At 31.9% G+C, this 15,617-nt stretch overlaps 2 protein-coding genes across 6 annotated transcripts in view; one reads left to right on the top strand and one right to left on the bottom strand.

The window, feature by feature from the left end:
• Nucleotides 1-544: 544 nt before the first annotated feature.
• On the bottom strand, nt 545-3,825 carry LOC123700345 (mitochondrial fission process protein 1). Its single transcript, XM_045647535.1, has 4 exons — nt 3,523-3,825; nt 2,820-2,947; nt 2,136-2,233; nt 545-1,382 (listed from the first exon to the last, which is right to left on the bottom strand). Exons 1-4 carry the CDS (start codon nt 3,572-3,574, stop codon nt 1,211-1,213), a joined length of 450 nt encoding a protein of 149 aa, XP_045503491.1. The 5' UTR covers nt 3,575-3,825; the 3' UTR covers nt 545-1,210.
• LOC123700344 (prestin) overlaps nt 2,884-15,617 on the top strand; it is a 29,432-nt gene continuing 16,698 nt past the window's right edge. For 2 of the 5 annotated variants that reach the window (XM_045647530.1, XM_045647534.1), the window contains exons 1-2: nt 5,113-5,297; nt 10,116-10,258. In XM_045647530.1, coding sequence (XP_045503486.1) covers nt 10,218-10,258 — 41 coding nt within the window. In that variant the 5' untranslated portion in view covers nt 5,113-5,297; nt 10,116-10,217. Of the gene's footprint in view, nt 2,997-5,112; nt 5,298-10,115; nt 10,259-15,617 lie in introns of those variants that run through there. The other 3 variants (XM_045647532.1, XM_045647531.1, XM_045647533.1) reach the window with 3 other exon arrangements.

Raw genomic sequence — 15,617 nt, 5'->3', positions numbered from 1 at the left:
TTTATTATTTTTTTTTAAACCTTGGGCAATAAAACTAAGTTATGCAAAATTAGGAACATTTTAAGTGATGTTAGGTGATACAGTTGAATAATATTATTATTATTAGTTTATATTATCTTCTAATATATAAAAATCAATGCCACTTTTCGTTGTAATTCCATAACTCGAGAACGGCTGAACCGATTTCGATAATTCTTTTTTTATTATATTCCTTGAAGTACGAGGATGGTTCTTATGTAGAGAAAACGTGAATATGTACCACGGGCGAAGCCGGGGCGGACCGCTAGTACTCTATATAATATTATGTCAAAACGTGTTTTATACAAAAATGTAATAATATTATACAATAATCATATTTAATACAAATAATCGAGATATATAAAATGGTTTAGGCAGTACCACACCAAGGCAGTGGGTCGAAGCTAACTTTATTATAATATACAAATTATATAACATATGGTACCATAGTCTATAATAGTAAAGAACTTAAATTATAAGGTAAAATAGATTTAATTGTCTTTAAAAATATATGATAACTATGTTATCTGGAATGTTTAATATTTCACACATATAATTTATACAATGGGATCTGAATTTATATAGCTAATAATAAATAATAATTCAATAATATCTGTCACATAGAATTCCATTTAGAGTCAATCTAAATAAAACTATAAGCCTTTTGGCACATCCTTTAAAAAATATAGTAAAGCATCGATTTTTTTTTTTTTTATTTTAATGCATTTTAGGCTCATTTGACACTTTAATTAATATTGCCACCATCAAATAAATATTTCCGAAAACTTTTCAAATGATAATTTACATCCAATATCAGTAACTAATATCACAAAATCAATATTTTAGCCGGACCATAAATTTGAACGAGATACTTTAAATAACAAAAACCTACATTGTGCGTTTAACAAAAATATTTACCAGTGTCAAAAAATTAAAAAAGCGGCCGATTGCATTAAACCAGTTTAAAACTGAGAGTAGAATAAATTCAATAGCTCTGGAGAGATAAGAGGTCAGACGTCACCACGGTTGGGCAAAAAGACACACGTTCGAATCCCACCACATCGAATTTTTTCTACTCTTTAAAAATTTTTCATTTATAAAGCATTTTGATTGCTATAAAACAAAAAAAGTAATTTATAAAACCTGTTAATGCTATAAAACTAAATATTATTCCAGTTTATAAACCTTTTTTTCATACCCATCGCCGGTACGTGGCATCCATGAACAGTGTAACCCCATGGTCTATGGGAAATATAATAAATGGGATGGATGCCAATCCCACCGCCACCGCGATAATACTGCGTGGTGTAGGTGGGATCCGTTGCGCTTTATTCTTTAGCGTTTTCTGTGTGAAGGCACTTATTCTGAAATAAATATATTTAATACAGCGCCATCTAGTTTCATACTATGTGAACTATGTAATTAGATGTGCATAATTTATGTAAATATTGTAAAAACAGACAATATGGTTAATTGTGTTTTGTAATATAAACTTAGAAGATCAATCAATCAATCACACATGTCTATTTTGTTGAACATTAGACAACGGTATGCTTTAAACTTTACTACATTACATAATTTCCTTCATACATTTCCTTTCCCATCAGGTTGCCTGGTAGAGATTGCTGCTCAGCAATAAGGCCGCCTCTTGTACAAACTATGCCTTTCTTTTGTATTTTAATGTTATTTTGTCCTAATTTTTGTTTGTGCAATAAAGTGCTATAAATAAATAAATAAATAAATAATTATTATTTTAAGAATGTTTGTATAAACCATAAAGTTAAAAATAACTCTCCATAATTAATTATAATTAAGGAGATATGTGAAATAATATTAAATAATGACTCAGTGCGCACACCTTGCGCGGTCGATGGTAGTACCGAGACTATATCATCGAGCTAGTGACTCAAGGAATATAAACCATAGCATGGCCCGTAATCCCATGCAATTCATATCAATTCCATATTGACATTATGTTGTACACCATAGAGTACATTGTAATAGGAAGTATAGCCACATAACAACTACTCTGTTTTAATTCTCTCACAGGACAAAATCGAAAGGTACACAAAAAATTCAAAGAAAACAGTTTACTAAGTGAATTTATACATGAATACCTGTTAATTGTAATCCCTGGAATAATAACAGATGCTAAAGTCTGCCAGATGAGAGCATCTCCAGCTTCTACTAGTACTTGCTTAGGTCGGCCATCTTTCTGTAATTAAAATTTAGAACACTTGAAAATTTTAAACTACTACAGCAAAAACTATTATTCAAAAAAAAAATTGGTTGCCTGTAAAGTCGGTATACGGGCGAAAGTTTTACGTGACAATGACTTTTTATGTCTGTCTCTCTCGCTCTTAGGCGGGCTAACCATGCCCGAGTGGAAGGGACGCGTGCCTCTCACTCGCTCTCATTGTGAGCGCATAACGTGAGCGGAGCGTAACGCAGTTTCTTGAAGTGTCACCCGGCAAACCAATTTATAAGACGTTGTCACGTCAAAATAAAAAGTGTTCAAATACTTATGTATTATTACTTTACTGTATATTTACAATTTCTTTTAAATCTATAGTAATATTATAAAGCTGAAGAGTTTGTTTTGTTTGTATAATCTCGGGAACTACTGTTTTGTTTTGAAAAGTTATTTTGGTGTTAGATAGCCTATTTATCGAAGAAGGCTATAGGCTATATATTAACATCTCACTAAGACCAACAGAGGGGAGCACTGCGGGTGAAACCCCGGAGTTCAGCTAGTCATAAATACATCTTAACTTAAGCAACACACCAAAAACAATACATACTTTAAACATCCTCCAACTCTTGTCCGCAGTATCAGCAAGCGCGTACGCAAATGCGACCGCATAGCTCGCGCGCACCACCCTGACTGGAATCACGGGACGGAACGACTCGCCCACCTCGTTGGCGTAACCTGGGGACATGGATCTGTTCAGCGACCAGTATATTATTAAGGATGAGGGGTGAGTGATGATATCTTATGATTTAATAACTTTCCGCGGGCAGCTTCGCCCAAGAGCAAAATAACATAATTTTCTATGGGCCTGTTGCCTGGTTATGTTTGGTTTGAAAATCTTTAAATGCTGTTGTATTTCTTACGGAAAGTAAGGTACGTTTTTGTTTCAGAAAAATTTTCTATCTCTAGTATTTCAAGTACTTTCCCTGCAGGGCCTATTGAAAATGTCCACGCTGTATACTAAAAACTTTCTCAAAAAAGTTGATCTAATAAAAGTAACCTCGTAGATAAAGATAATATATTGCAATAAGTATATAATACTTAACTGATTCAACAAAATTTTAACATTTTTTAACCGACTTCAAAAAAAGGAGGAGGTTATATTTAAATATAAATATTATTTTTTAGTTAATGGAGGGAGCATAATTTGTGTCATAGATTGAAAGAATATTTGATATGGTAACAATTTCTAAAAAATCCAGCTTCTTACATAATTATAATTTACTAGAGTACATAAAGTTATATAACCTTACCTAAATAACGAACCCATGTATCGCGAAAAAGGTCAACCTCGTTTTGTGGCATTTTAATCTAGTTTTGTTAATTCTATTATTTCCTATCTCATTTTAAAACTTCTTTATGTTTAATACAAAAGAAAATACTAAATATATAACATCGCACATGAACTTCGCACCCGTGATGAAATAATTTCGTAATAAATCGTATGTTTAATGACCACTATAAATTTCTACGTAAATATCATCTGTTTTAATGAAAGCATAATTTTTTTTATTTTATTTTAACCAAAACAAACTCAGAGTTATTTTGCTTTTCGAATTGACACTTGACAATTTGACATTTTGCAATTTGCACGTGACACTGGGTTGCCATTAACAATTTTTTATTTTTCTTTATGCAAATTATCAAGCAGTTTATCATTGGATTTATTAAATAAAAAAATCATATATTTTAGCTAACATCATGAAAAAAATAGCTTTAAATTATTTATTACTAATATATAAAATAAAATAATTAAACTATAAAGAGTGTAATATTTTTTTTTGCAAATGGGGAAAAATTTGTCATCCAGCGGGCAACTCAGGATCAGCTGTTTAATTGACCTTCATGTCAATGATGACAGTCATAACATGGCAAAAGTCGTACAGTAATCAGTAGGGATGTGACCTCGATTCAGAAAAATCGATTAATCAATAATCGATTTTTTTTGTTTAGAAATAAATCGATTTGTGAAAAATCGATTTTTGAAAAAAAAATAATCGATTTTTGTTTTCACCTCGACTTTTTATGCGAAAAATCCTATTCGATGTAAGGTAAAAGCCCCAATACCGGACCATGTACCGGACATGACCAGAACACTCCATGCATTTATATATATACCTATATATTTGTGAATATAGATATACAAATACATGGAGTACAGATGGCGCTGATTTTTTTATCGACTTGTTCAGTAAACTTACTTACCAATTATTTCATAATACTGAAGTTAGCTGTCAGGTGTAAATTTTAAAATTTATCACAAATTAATTACAGTAAAAAAATGCTTCTAAAAATTTTCATTTGTAATTTTTATTAATTTTCACATGTGAAATTTTTGAATAAATTTTTTGAAGTGAAACTTCTTTATCGGGGTTGGAAAAAAATGTAGTGTAACATTTTTTCGTTACGCATGACATTTTTTCCGTTACGCGCGATCTTTTTCTTATCCCTACCACGCGTGATTCGATGTATTTCTGTAAAGTTGCATATAGTAAATTATTTTTTGAAAAATAAGGTCATAAAGAAGTTTCACTTCTTACGTGTGTACACTAGTTCACGCACACATTTTTTTTATAATAATTTAATTGCCATCAAATATCATGAATATTTTTAGTCTGTCAACTTTAGTCTCATAATTTGTCATCGTTTATTGCTCTTAGTTTGTCATCCATCGCACAGATAGCACTATTTACAAAAATCGATTTAAATTGTGTAATTCTAATCGATTTATTAAAAATCGATTTTTACCATTAATAAAATCGATTATAAAAAATCGAAAATGGAAAAAAAAAATCGATTAAAGTAATAATCGATTATTTATTCACTTCCCTAGTAATCAGTAGGTATTCAGTCTTCGCGTAAATTATGTCGCGAAAAGTAAGCTTGAAACAGTGATGTTTATTTTCACTAATCTTTCTTAAAATAGCACGTGTATTGTAAAACGTATTAAAAGAGAGCGACCTACAAAAATAAACAATATAGAGGCAGTTTTTTACCTTATAAATTCAGTGTCGGTTTGAGATAAAGAGTAAGTTGTGTGGATAATAATATGTATTACTTTTTAAATGAAAAGGCTCTAATTAATCCGTCTGTCGATTCAATCATATAATTACCTACACAAAGCTTTATATGTTTTATAAATTACAACAATACGAAACTGAATTGAAAATAGGTAGGTTGGAAATTGGAATTAATATGATATAGTGATGGGGTATACTTGTCGATATTTCCAAGAAACTATGATGCATTTAGTAAAATTACATGTATTCATTATACAATTGATTGATTATGTACACTCAACAATATACTGATAAATCGTACGACAAATAACTAGGTAGTTCTTAGGCATAAAATTATTTTTTGTGCCATGAAGTGCAGACCAGTTATATTTTCTTGGCCTTCAGCCAATTATATAATATGTATATGTATAGCGAAAGAAATAGTTGGAAATTTTTATAAAATAAAAAGGTCATAATATACGTACCTACATATTATTATGTACGTTTCACTGCAAGTGTGTAAATGGAAGGTATTCTAAGAAATAATACTTCGGTTTTTCCTCTGACCAATGTATAAATGTATTTTTGTTATGAATAGGTACATCTCTCACGGACGAAAATCACTTTTATTAGTATCTTACCTTTCTTAATAAAAATAGAGGTGATTATTATATGAACAAGTGATAACTGCGACAACCGACTTCAAACTTGCACTTGCAACATTTACAATTACGGACAAAAATGCTCATAAAATAAAAACTACTGGGCCTATCCGAATAAAATTTTTATGGGACCAATTCGACACCATTCCGCATCGAACAAAAAAAGAATCACGTAAATCGGTTCAGAAACCTCGGAGTAATCGGTGTACATACATAAAAAAAAACATACCGGCCGAATTGATAACCTCCTCCTTTTTTTGAAGTCGGTTAATAAAGATCTGCTTTATTATTCCTTAATAACATTAATTGAAACTCGTTTCCTGACTCGAATTATTTACCTAAATATCAAACCATCTTTCTAAATATAATGGTACATTAAATATAAATAAAAATAGGTAGCATTTATATTTCAAATGAAATATTTTATTGTAATGATATCCATAAGTAGGTAATTAGCATTTTCATGATATGTTCTAAGATGGTAACACGGCTACGTGACGTTAAATAAAGTAGATGTATCATTTTATCACGTATTCGCAAATTAGTCGCGTCAACTAAAAAGTCAGGTCTAACATTTGAATAGAAAAGGATTTATTTATCCGCAGTAAAAAAGAAATAAATGAATAAAATTAACTGCGTTAAAAACAACCGACTTCAAAAACGGAAAAGTAAAAAATAAAAAAGATTTGATATTATTAATTGCTACATATTATTTAGATGTGCTATTTATTAAATAGGTTTGATGTCGGTGCACGGGCTTAATACTAAGTGCTTAGTGTTTGGCACCGACTTCAAACCTATTTAATAAATAGCACATCTAAATAATATGTAGCAATTAATAATATCAAATCTTTTTTATTTTTTACTTTTCCGTTTTTGAAGTCGGTTGTTTTTAACGCAGTTAATTTTATTTAATACTTTTTAGTGTAATTTTCAACACGAATCAAACGAGCCCAAACTCGATAAAGTTGAGTCAATATATTACTGAGTTCCTATGGCCACCTTCCGATTCCATCATCAAATCAGCTCTATGTCATGATAATGTTTCATCGCTATCCAATTTACACACTTATACAAAATTTCAGCTCAATCGGTTACCGGGAAGTGAATCAAAGTTACTTGCTACATTCCAATTAAGTCATCGAGTACAGACAAAAATGCTCATAAAATAAAAACTACTGGGCCTAGCCGAATAAAATTTTTATGGGACCAATTCGACACCATCCTGCATCGAACAAAAAAAGAATCACGTAAATCGGTTCAGAAACCTCGGAGTAATCGGTGTACATACCTCCTCCTTTTTTTTGAAGTCGGTTAAAAATAACAGTTTATCACGAAACGGCGTATGAACTCAGAATATGGTAAAAACAATGACCATTAGGCATTAGGCCAGTGCTTTCACTGCTGTTTTTCAGCCATAGCCTGTTGTAGCCACAAATGTACGATGTGTGTAAATGTACGAGCACTGCTAAAATTAAAATGTGGGTACCTGAAATCGTTCTTTGAATCAGTACAACCACAAATAACAAAATATGTAGTAACCATACGACACTAAAATATTCAGCAAAATGTAGGGAATCCACGAATTATCATTTACTATAGGTTTCCGCCCGCGGCTTCGCCCGCCCAGTAAAATAAAAACCCGCATAGTTCTCGTTCCCAAGGGATTTCCGGGAGCGTCCTTTCTCGGGTATCAAAATATCTCCATACCAAATTTCATGAAAATTGGTTCAGTAGTTTCAGCGTGATTGAGAATCAGACAGACAGACAGAGTTACTTTCGCATTTATAATAGGTATTATGTATTAGTATGGATTATAACGTAACTAAACCGCTCATAATATATTAAGTATAACAAAATAATTAATGTACCTCAATCAGATAATAATAACATTTTGTAGTTACAATGGTTTCAACAATCCCTTTGATCTGTGACTATGTCCTCAAAAGCTACGAATTTAGAACATCCGCCGTTTTTTGGAAAGTGGGTAAAAATGTGTAGTATTTTAAAATACCTACATGATACGTTTCTAGAATGCCACAGATTGGTATTTTTATTGCATTGTTGTCAGTTAATCTATTCTATCTATTGTTTTATAACATTATATCGTTCCATAGTTCCAAAGCAAACCGAATTATTGTCTCCACGAAATTGATTCGATTCAATTTTATTATTTTAATAATGTTTGAACAGAAAACTGGGTCATCGCTAAATTATTCGCAATGCAATGAGTGAACACAGACGAAACGATATCTACTAAATAAATACTTTTTCTCTCTTTTACTTTCTACTTGAATATTTGCAATATTCATAAAATATTTTAATGAATCAAAGCCTTTATTAATGTTAAAGATAAAGATAAGAAAGTTGCATTAACTCAGTATTTCAGCCAGTTGTTTCTATTGTATTTGAAAAACTTAGTTCTTTTTTACACTCATTTAAATGTATTAATTACACAATAAATTACTCATGATATGCAGTTCAGGCCGATGTGAATGTAACAATTTTCCGAGTAGGTACTGAGTAAACCAAGGACCAATAAAAATAGACATGACGAAAATTTTAGATTAAGTTTTTCCTTTTAGAAGTGCAATGATCATTAGAATAACTTCGAAGCCGCACCTGAGAAAAACATCCTATTATAAATGTTTCTCACAAAATTTGCGTTTATTTTGTTTTAATAAATGTTATTAATAGAATATGCTAAAGTTATGTATTATGAAATATCAAAGAAACGCAATGAAATCATGCATAGCTCTCGTGTTGACCGTTTATGTCAATCACTATATTTATCTCACAAATCAAGATGTCTTGTATATTTAGATTATAACTTGAAGAAATTGATTGAAATAACTCAACATTTATCGTATGTATCAATCACGCTGCTTGAACAATATACCAATAACCGTATGGAATATCAAATCATTTATTTATTTCTCCTCACAATTCCCAATCAGATAAATTAATCTACATGCATACAAAAAGAATAGAACTCACCATACCGTTCTCATAAATACTATATCTCTATATCTGTAACGCTGATTATAATTATTATTTATTTGAACAAAAAATAGGACGTAGTTAATTAACTGTAGGAATTAATTGAACTTGAATATTTTTTGACGTAAAAACTTCATCTGCTAAAGGCGAGTAAAATCGGTCTTTATCTGAGTATTAATATAGATTTCAACAAATTATTATCTAACTATCGTCACTAGATCCAGCTCATGTCAAGTGTATCAAAATCTACGCTTACGCAACTAGATGGTCAAGGTGACCGCCATCAGTACACATAACAATTATTGTTAGTTAATATTGACAAGTTTATACCCATCCAGTATCCACAATCCACATACTTTATTTGATAAACAAACGTTTTACTGTTTGCTATATTATGTGTGTTATTAAAATCTACTCAGAGTAAATTATAAACAAAGTAGCATCACTTAAAGAAGTAATGATTTTTAGATTGCGCGGAAGTTAATCATAAAACATTTTATTTCTGTGCAGGAAAATTGTGTTAATTTCTTCACTTGATATTTTCCTCTTACAGTAAAAGGACACTATCCGGCAAAGCCCTGCTATTAAAGTACTGATTTCAAAACAATTAAGTACTCGTAATATAGAGAACAAGAGGGTCTTATCAGAATCCTTGCTTTGTCTCATTCATGGTCAACAATATTGAAAAGCCTTTGTTACGTCAATACAGACGATAAGTGCCACTTGACGACATTGTCAGGACTAACATCAGTTATCGATAGATTGTCGATAAGAGTTCACGATTGTATACAACACTAGTTACACGTCATGGTGTGAATGTAGATTATTTTCGCGCGCTGTTTAATAATCCTTAATTTTATTTTTTATTTTCTTATGAATAATTGAAAGAATTATAGTAAAATATTTTCAATTCCTATTAATTCAAATGATAATAAGCCTACTCTAAAACAAAATTGGAAAACTTTTCAGCCATACACTTAAATCAAAAATAATACAGATTACACCGAAACATTAAAATAAAAAGATACGCCACAAATAATTAGGGTCCTCGATCGCTTTTGATAAGAAAAAAAAATTACAAAATTCACAAAGCAATTGAAATTAAGAAATTTAACGATCAATTCTTATTTTAAAATTTAGAATCACGTTTTTTAATCCCGCAATCAACTCATTATCTCAATCCAGATTTTAACAGTGTAACAACAAATCGTTTTAACTCAGTGATCAGTTTATCTCAGATAAGTGAGTTTAGTTTGAGTGTGAAGCCGTGAACGATTACATGTGGATATGGACGATTCGGAAAAGGAAAAGCTTAATCCGAATGGATGGTGAGTTTTTTTAACGTTTTTTTTTGAAGTGAAACTCGTTGAGAGTATTTGAAGTGAACCAAACTTCTTTAGGCGCGTTGAGAGTAAAATTTCAAGGTCGCGCCATGGAGTAAAGCGGCGATTGTGGTATCTTTGATTTTTGCTGTAGAAGTTTCATTTCTGACACGTGTGCTAGGCACACACGATCTTTTTTAACGTCGTATAAGTCTATGTTATTTAATCCTTATTGACTTGCGTAACAGCTTAATTGAATATGTTATTTTGAACATGGTATTTTAAATAAAGGCTAAAATAATAATAAAGGAAATAAAAAAGCAGGGCGACAATATTTTAAAAGATGAAGAGGAGAGTGATTATCAAAATAACACTAGCATGCATATGTTTATCATCATTATATTTTGAAAAAAATCACCATAAAAAAGAATACGGATGGTAATTTCAAATACAATGAAATTTTACAATTTACCAAGTTCTCACCAACCACAGCTCATCATCGCATCAAAATATTAATGATATCCTTTATCACATTTTAAATAGAATGATTCAAATATGAGTCAAATAAGAAAAAAATCTTGTATGATGACGATGAGGCAAGTATCTTACAAATATTTTTTCACAGTATACAAGCCTAAGATTATGACCTACCTACATTGTTTTATAAAGCGTCATATAAGTTGTAAATATTTATTGAGCAACAGTTGATCAACAATGTTGCTGGAAAAATTTGTTTCAATATGCTCGCTCCTCGAGTAAGAAATATTCAACAGGCGTTATGAATTCTGCAGCACTAAGTCTTCCGTAGACGGTAGTACAAGCATAACATGCGTTTAGATGAATTTTCATGCTGCATGCGAGCGTATGTGAAAATGTCAAATCGAGCTATTTAATACAGTTCACGTCCAGTCTATAGACGTAGTATTTGTATTCTCTTTGGCCTACCGTGCAGTGCACGACACGCTGTTAGCTTTTAGGCTGGTTGCAGAGCTTGACCGACCATCAGTGCGTACCGTCGGTCCTGACGATACGCATCAACAATGTGTATGAATATGACACTAATACGCATGACAATACGCGTGCGTATGGTCGGTCTAGCTATGAACGGTTTTATGAATTTCCATACATATGACAAGAGCGACCAGCACGACAGTAATCGATCTAAACAATCATGCTTCATGTGCGTTATATCAGACGAACGGCAAGTTGTGAACGGCAGAGGCTACTTCAGCCGTCGCCAACTGTCGACGGCAGTCGTCGAAGCGTCGGCGGCAGGTGGCGACGCGACGGCCGCGGCTGAATTAGTAGCCTCTGCCGTTTGCTACTTGCCGTTCGTGTGTTAGAACGCTAACATAATAGAAAATAGAAAGCTTCATCCATCAGCTGCCGGTACGGAGTTTGCATGTCATTCATTGCATTTATCGATCTAAATGATCATTCATGCACGTATCTATATCATGCTGCATTAGGGTGCTTTTCCACCAATAATGTGCGAGGATGTGTAGCGAGAAATGTGTTTGTTTGTTTGTTTTTTTGTTTGTTTCATTAAGTTTTAATATTGAAGCGTTTAGCGTTTGAAGCAATACAATTGGTTATTTATAAACACATTCCTCGCTACACATCCTCACACATGCACACATGTGGAAAAGCACCCTTATCGTCTAAAGATGACTTTAGTGTTGCCAGCAACATGTTGACAGAATTTTTACGTGTTGATTCAATGTTGTTGCTGTACAAATGTTTACCATGAACAATTGTAACTTTATTGTTGTTCTTTTGCAACCGTTTTATGTGTAAATGACCTTAACTCTTTGTGTTACTCAAGGGTATATAATTTAATAATGGTTTTATTTTATACAAGCCGTACCGGGACGAAAAACTAGATCGCCTTATCACGAAGTTGTATTTCATACTTATTTGATTTCGTATCAAATATTTTATTTTTGCGGGGTAGTTTTTACTTTAATACGTACTTTCGCAACAGATTACTAAATAGTGCTATCACATTTGTCTGCATAGAGTCGACGTCTTGTATGTATTTATTACGACGATAAAAATACCTAGGATAGCTAATCAGAAACCTCAACACATTTTGTTAGCTGTGCGTCCGAGGATACCTACGTAGAAACAGATCGACTAAACATTGACCTCAGGTGATAGCGATTAGAGACCATTCTAAGAAAAATTGTATTCTTTAACTCTAAGAAAAATTGTATTCTTTATTATGTAGTGGTTTACTTGTTTTCTGTACTAACAAGGCTTTGGAAGGGTATAGTATTATATAGAGAAACTAGCTTACCGCCCGCGGCTTCGCCCGCTTTCTCTAAAACGATTTGAGATTTAAACTATCCTATCTCTCAAGTTGGATCTAACTGCACATGGTGTGCGAATTTTATTATAATCGGTTAAGTTGTTTAGGAGTCCATTGAAGACAAACATTGTGACACGAGATTTATATATATTAAGATTATTATTATGGCGCCTATTGTAGACGATATTATAAACTGCTCATCAATTTTGTAAGGCGCAACTGTTTTATAAATATCAGGAATCTTGTGTTCGCTAAAGTTGGTTTATGTTTGTCATTGAATCAAATAAGAATTATCAGTTATTCATAACCATGCATATCCACTTAATTCCTAAAATGAAAACGATTCGATTACTTTTGCATGTACCTAGAAAAAAAATTGTAGAACCAAAGGAAAAATTCGCTGTTTGTAAAGTATCTTAGCAAAATTTAAATATAATTCCATCCCTAGCTTTTTCATAATTTATTAAGAAATATACTTAAAAACTTTCCTTCACACGCTAAATAATAATACATGAATTCAACCATAAAAACTTAAACGATAATTTTTATTGAAATGGTGGTGAAAAATTGTAACAGAGAAATTTGCTCCATCTTTATAAATTATAATCTATAATACATATAAAAATGAATCGCAAAATGTGTTGGTAAGCGCATAACTTTAGAACAGCTGAACCGATTTATTTAATTCTTTTTTTATTATATTCTTTGAAGTACAGGATAGTTCTTATGTAGAGAAAACGTGAATATGTACCACGAGCGAAGCCGGGGTGGACCACTAGTATATAATATAAATAGGTACGTCAATAAAATCTGTGTATTATCGGAGAAAGTACCTACAAGTCACAAGTAACAATTATTACATTACTAGATAATAATAATTATTAGTATCAGTATTACACTCTCCTTTGACCTAACTTGTGAACTACTAGATTCTCCCGGAATTTAGGTCACATTTCATTTTCCATTGTAGGTAACATTACAAAGACGAAGGTCTACTAACTATTTAGTTACTTAGATGTCAAAAGTATTTTAGTGAACTGATTTGGATGAAATCTAATTCCTAAACCAATATTGGTAAAAAAATTACCCCGAGCAATATTGGTAAAATAAATTACCTCGAATTTAATATCTACATCAATATTGGTAAAAATAAATTACCCCGAATTTAATTATTACAGCAATATTGGCAATGAAATAACATATTAAAAACCTTTATGAGAATAAAATATACTTAGGGGTTAGGTTTGTAACCATGTCTACGTTACGTTGAATCAATAAAGTAATTTTGTTGAACATTTTACAAGATCTTACTATTTTATATTTACCATGTAAATTCGTACATTTATTACATTTTTTACATAATTCATCAGAATTTGATACTAATCTACCTGTTCCGTAGATTAGCTCCTACTTGCAAACACGTCGTTACAGTGTAAACTATGTGTAAACTAATAGAGATAAAAATTTACAAGTGTTGCTACATAGTTAGTTAGTTTGTTTTAGATAACGTTTCCTCATTACATCGAAGCCTGAATTATGATTTTAGTCTTAAATGAGATTAGCAGTTAGAAATTTTAACGGATTTTAAACGCGATTTATCTATACTATTATATATACAATATTATAAAGCTGAAGAGTTTGCTTGTTTGTTTCTTGTTTGAATGCGCTAATCTCAGGAACTACTTACTGGTCCCATTCATCGAGGAAGGCTATAGGTATATTATCACGCTAAGACCAACAGGAGCGGAGCCATGCGGGTGAAACCGCGGAGCGCAGCTAGTAGTTCATTGCAGCGAGCATGAGATTAGCAGTGCCCTGCGGTTTTACCTACATTGCTCTGTTCCTATTGGTCTTTGCGTAATGATGTAGCCAATAGCCTTCCTGGATAAATGGACTATCTGACATTGAAATAATTTTTCAAATCGGTCCCGTGGTTCCTGAGACAAGCGCTTTAAAGTAACTTACAAACAAACTCTTCAACTTTATAATATTAGTATCGATATGCTAACTGCGCTTTCATGAAAAATGTGGGCTGTTTTGTTACAACAAATCGTACTGCATTCATTTATTTAATTGATAACATTAATATGGTTTATCATAAGTTACCAGCTTCCGAGTTATTTTGCACCTTCACCTGCATAAAAAATAGTTCAAAAAATTATTACCTAATAAATGTATTAAAATTAATAATATCAAAACTTTAATAAATAAAAAATAACATTATTTCCTCTTAAAAACACGGGATACTTATCCTCTTTTATCTAATGCCACCAATTAGTCTAAATACTCAATGAAAACTGTAACGACATTCCCCATTATCGTAATCAAGTAGATAACAACCTGTAAGTACATTGACCTGTCTGAAGGTGTGACAGGTGTGTACCTGTAAACTAGTAACGCCCGCGGCTTTGTCTGCATTTTACAGGCAGTGAGTGTTAATTGCCACGTGATTGTCCCTAACAAATTGGTCGACAAACAGACATAAATTGAATGAATGAATAAATTATACATACATATATGGATAGAAGAATCACATAAAGAAATGACAAAAACATACTCCATATAGTTAGAAACAAAAAGCTTCCGAAAACTTTTATTTTAAGTATAAAATAGTGATGCAACCTCACAACGAATACGAATACGAATATTCGTATTCGCCGAATAGTAGACATTTACCGAATATTCGTATTCGGCGAATATACGAATATTTAAAAACGAATATTTTTGTACGCAACTCTATTTACTACAGATTTAAAAATCCCGCGTAAAAATATGACGTGTGCAGAGACTGCTGATCCACTGGCCTTTTGGCGAGAAGATGTCCAAGTCAGAAAAAACTCGCCCAAAAATATTTTACACTGAAGCCATGTACAGTCGCTTCGGAAAGACTTTTTTCAATGGCTGGAAACATCCAGACTGAAAAAAAATCGCCTAAAACCAGAAAATCTACGAATTTTATGTTTTTTCAATACAAATTTGCCTAATGTTAAACATTCATTAAATAAATAAGCCTTTTATTACCAAGGCGAGATATTTGTATTCGTATTCGCCGAA

Source organism: Colias croceus, chromosome 19 (assembly GCF_905220415.1).
Source record: "Colias croceus chromosome 19, ilColCroc2.1".
Classification (NCBI taxonomy): Eukaryota; Metazoa; Arthropoda; class Insecta; order Lepidoptera; family Pieridae; genus Colias; species Colias croceus.
Note: the sequence above shows the minus strand (reverse complement) of the source record. Positions and strands in the feature narration are given on the sequence as shown.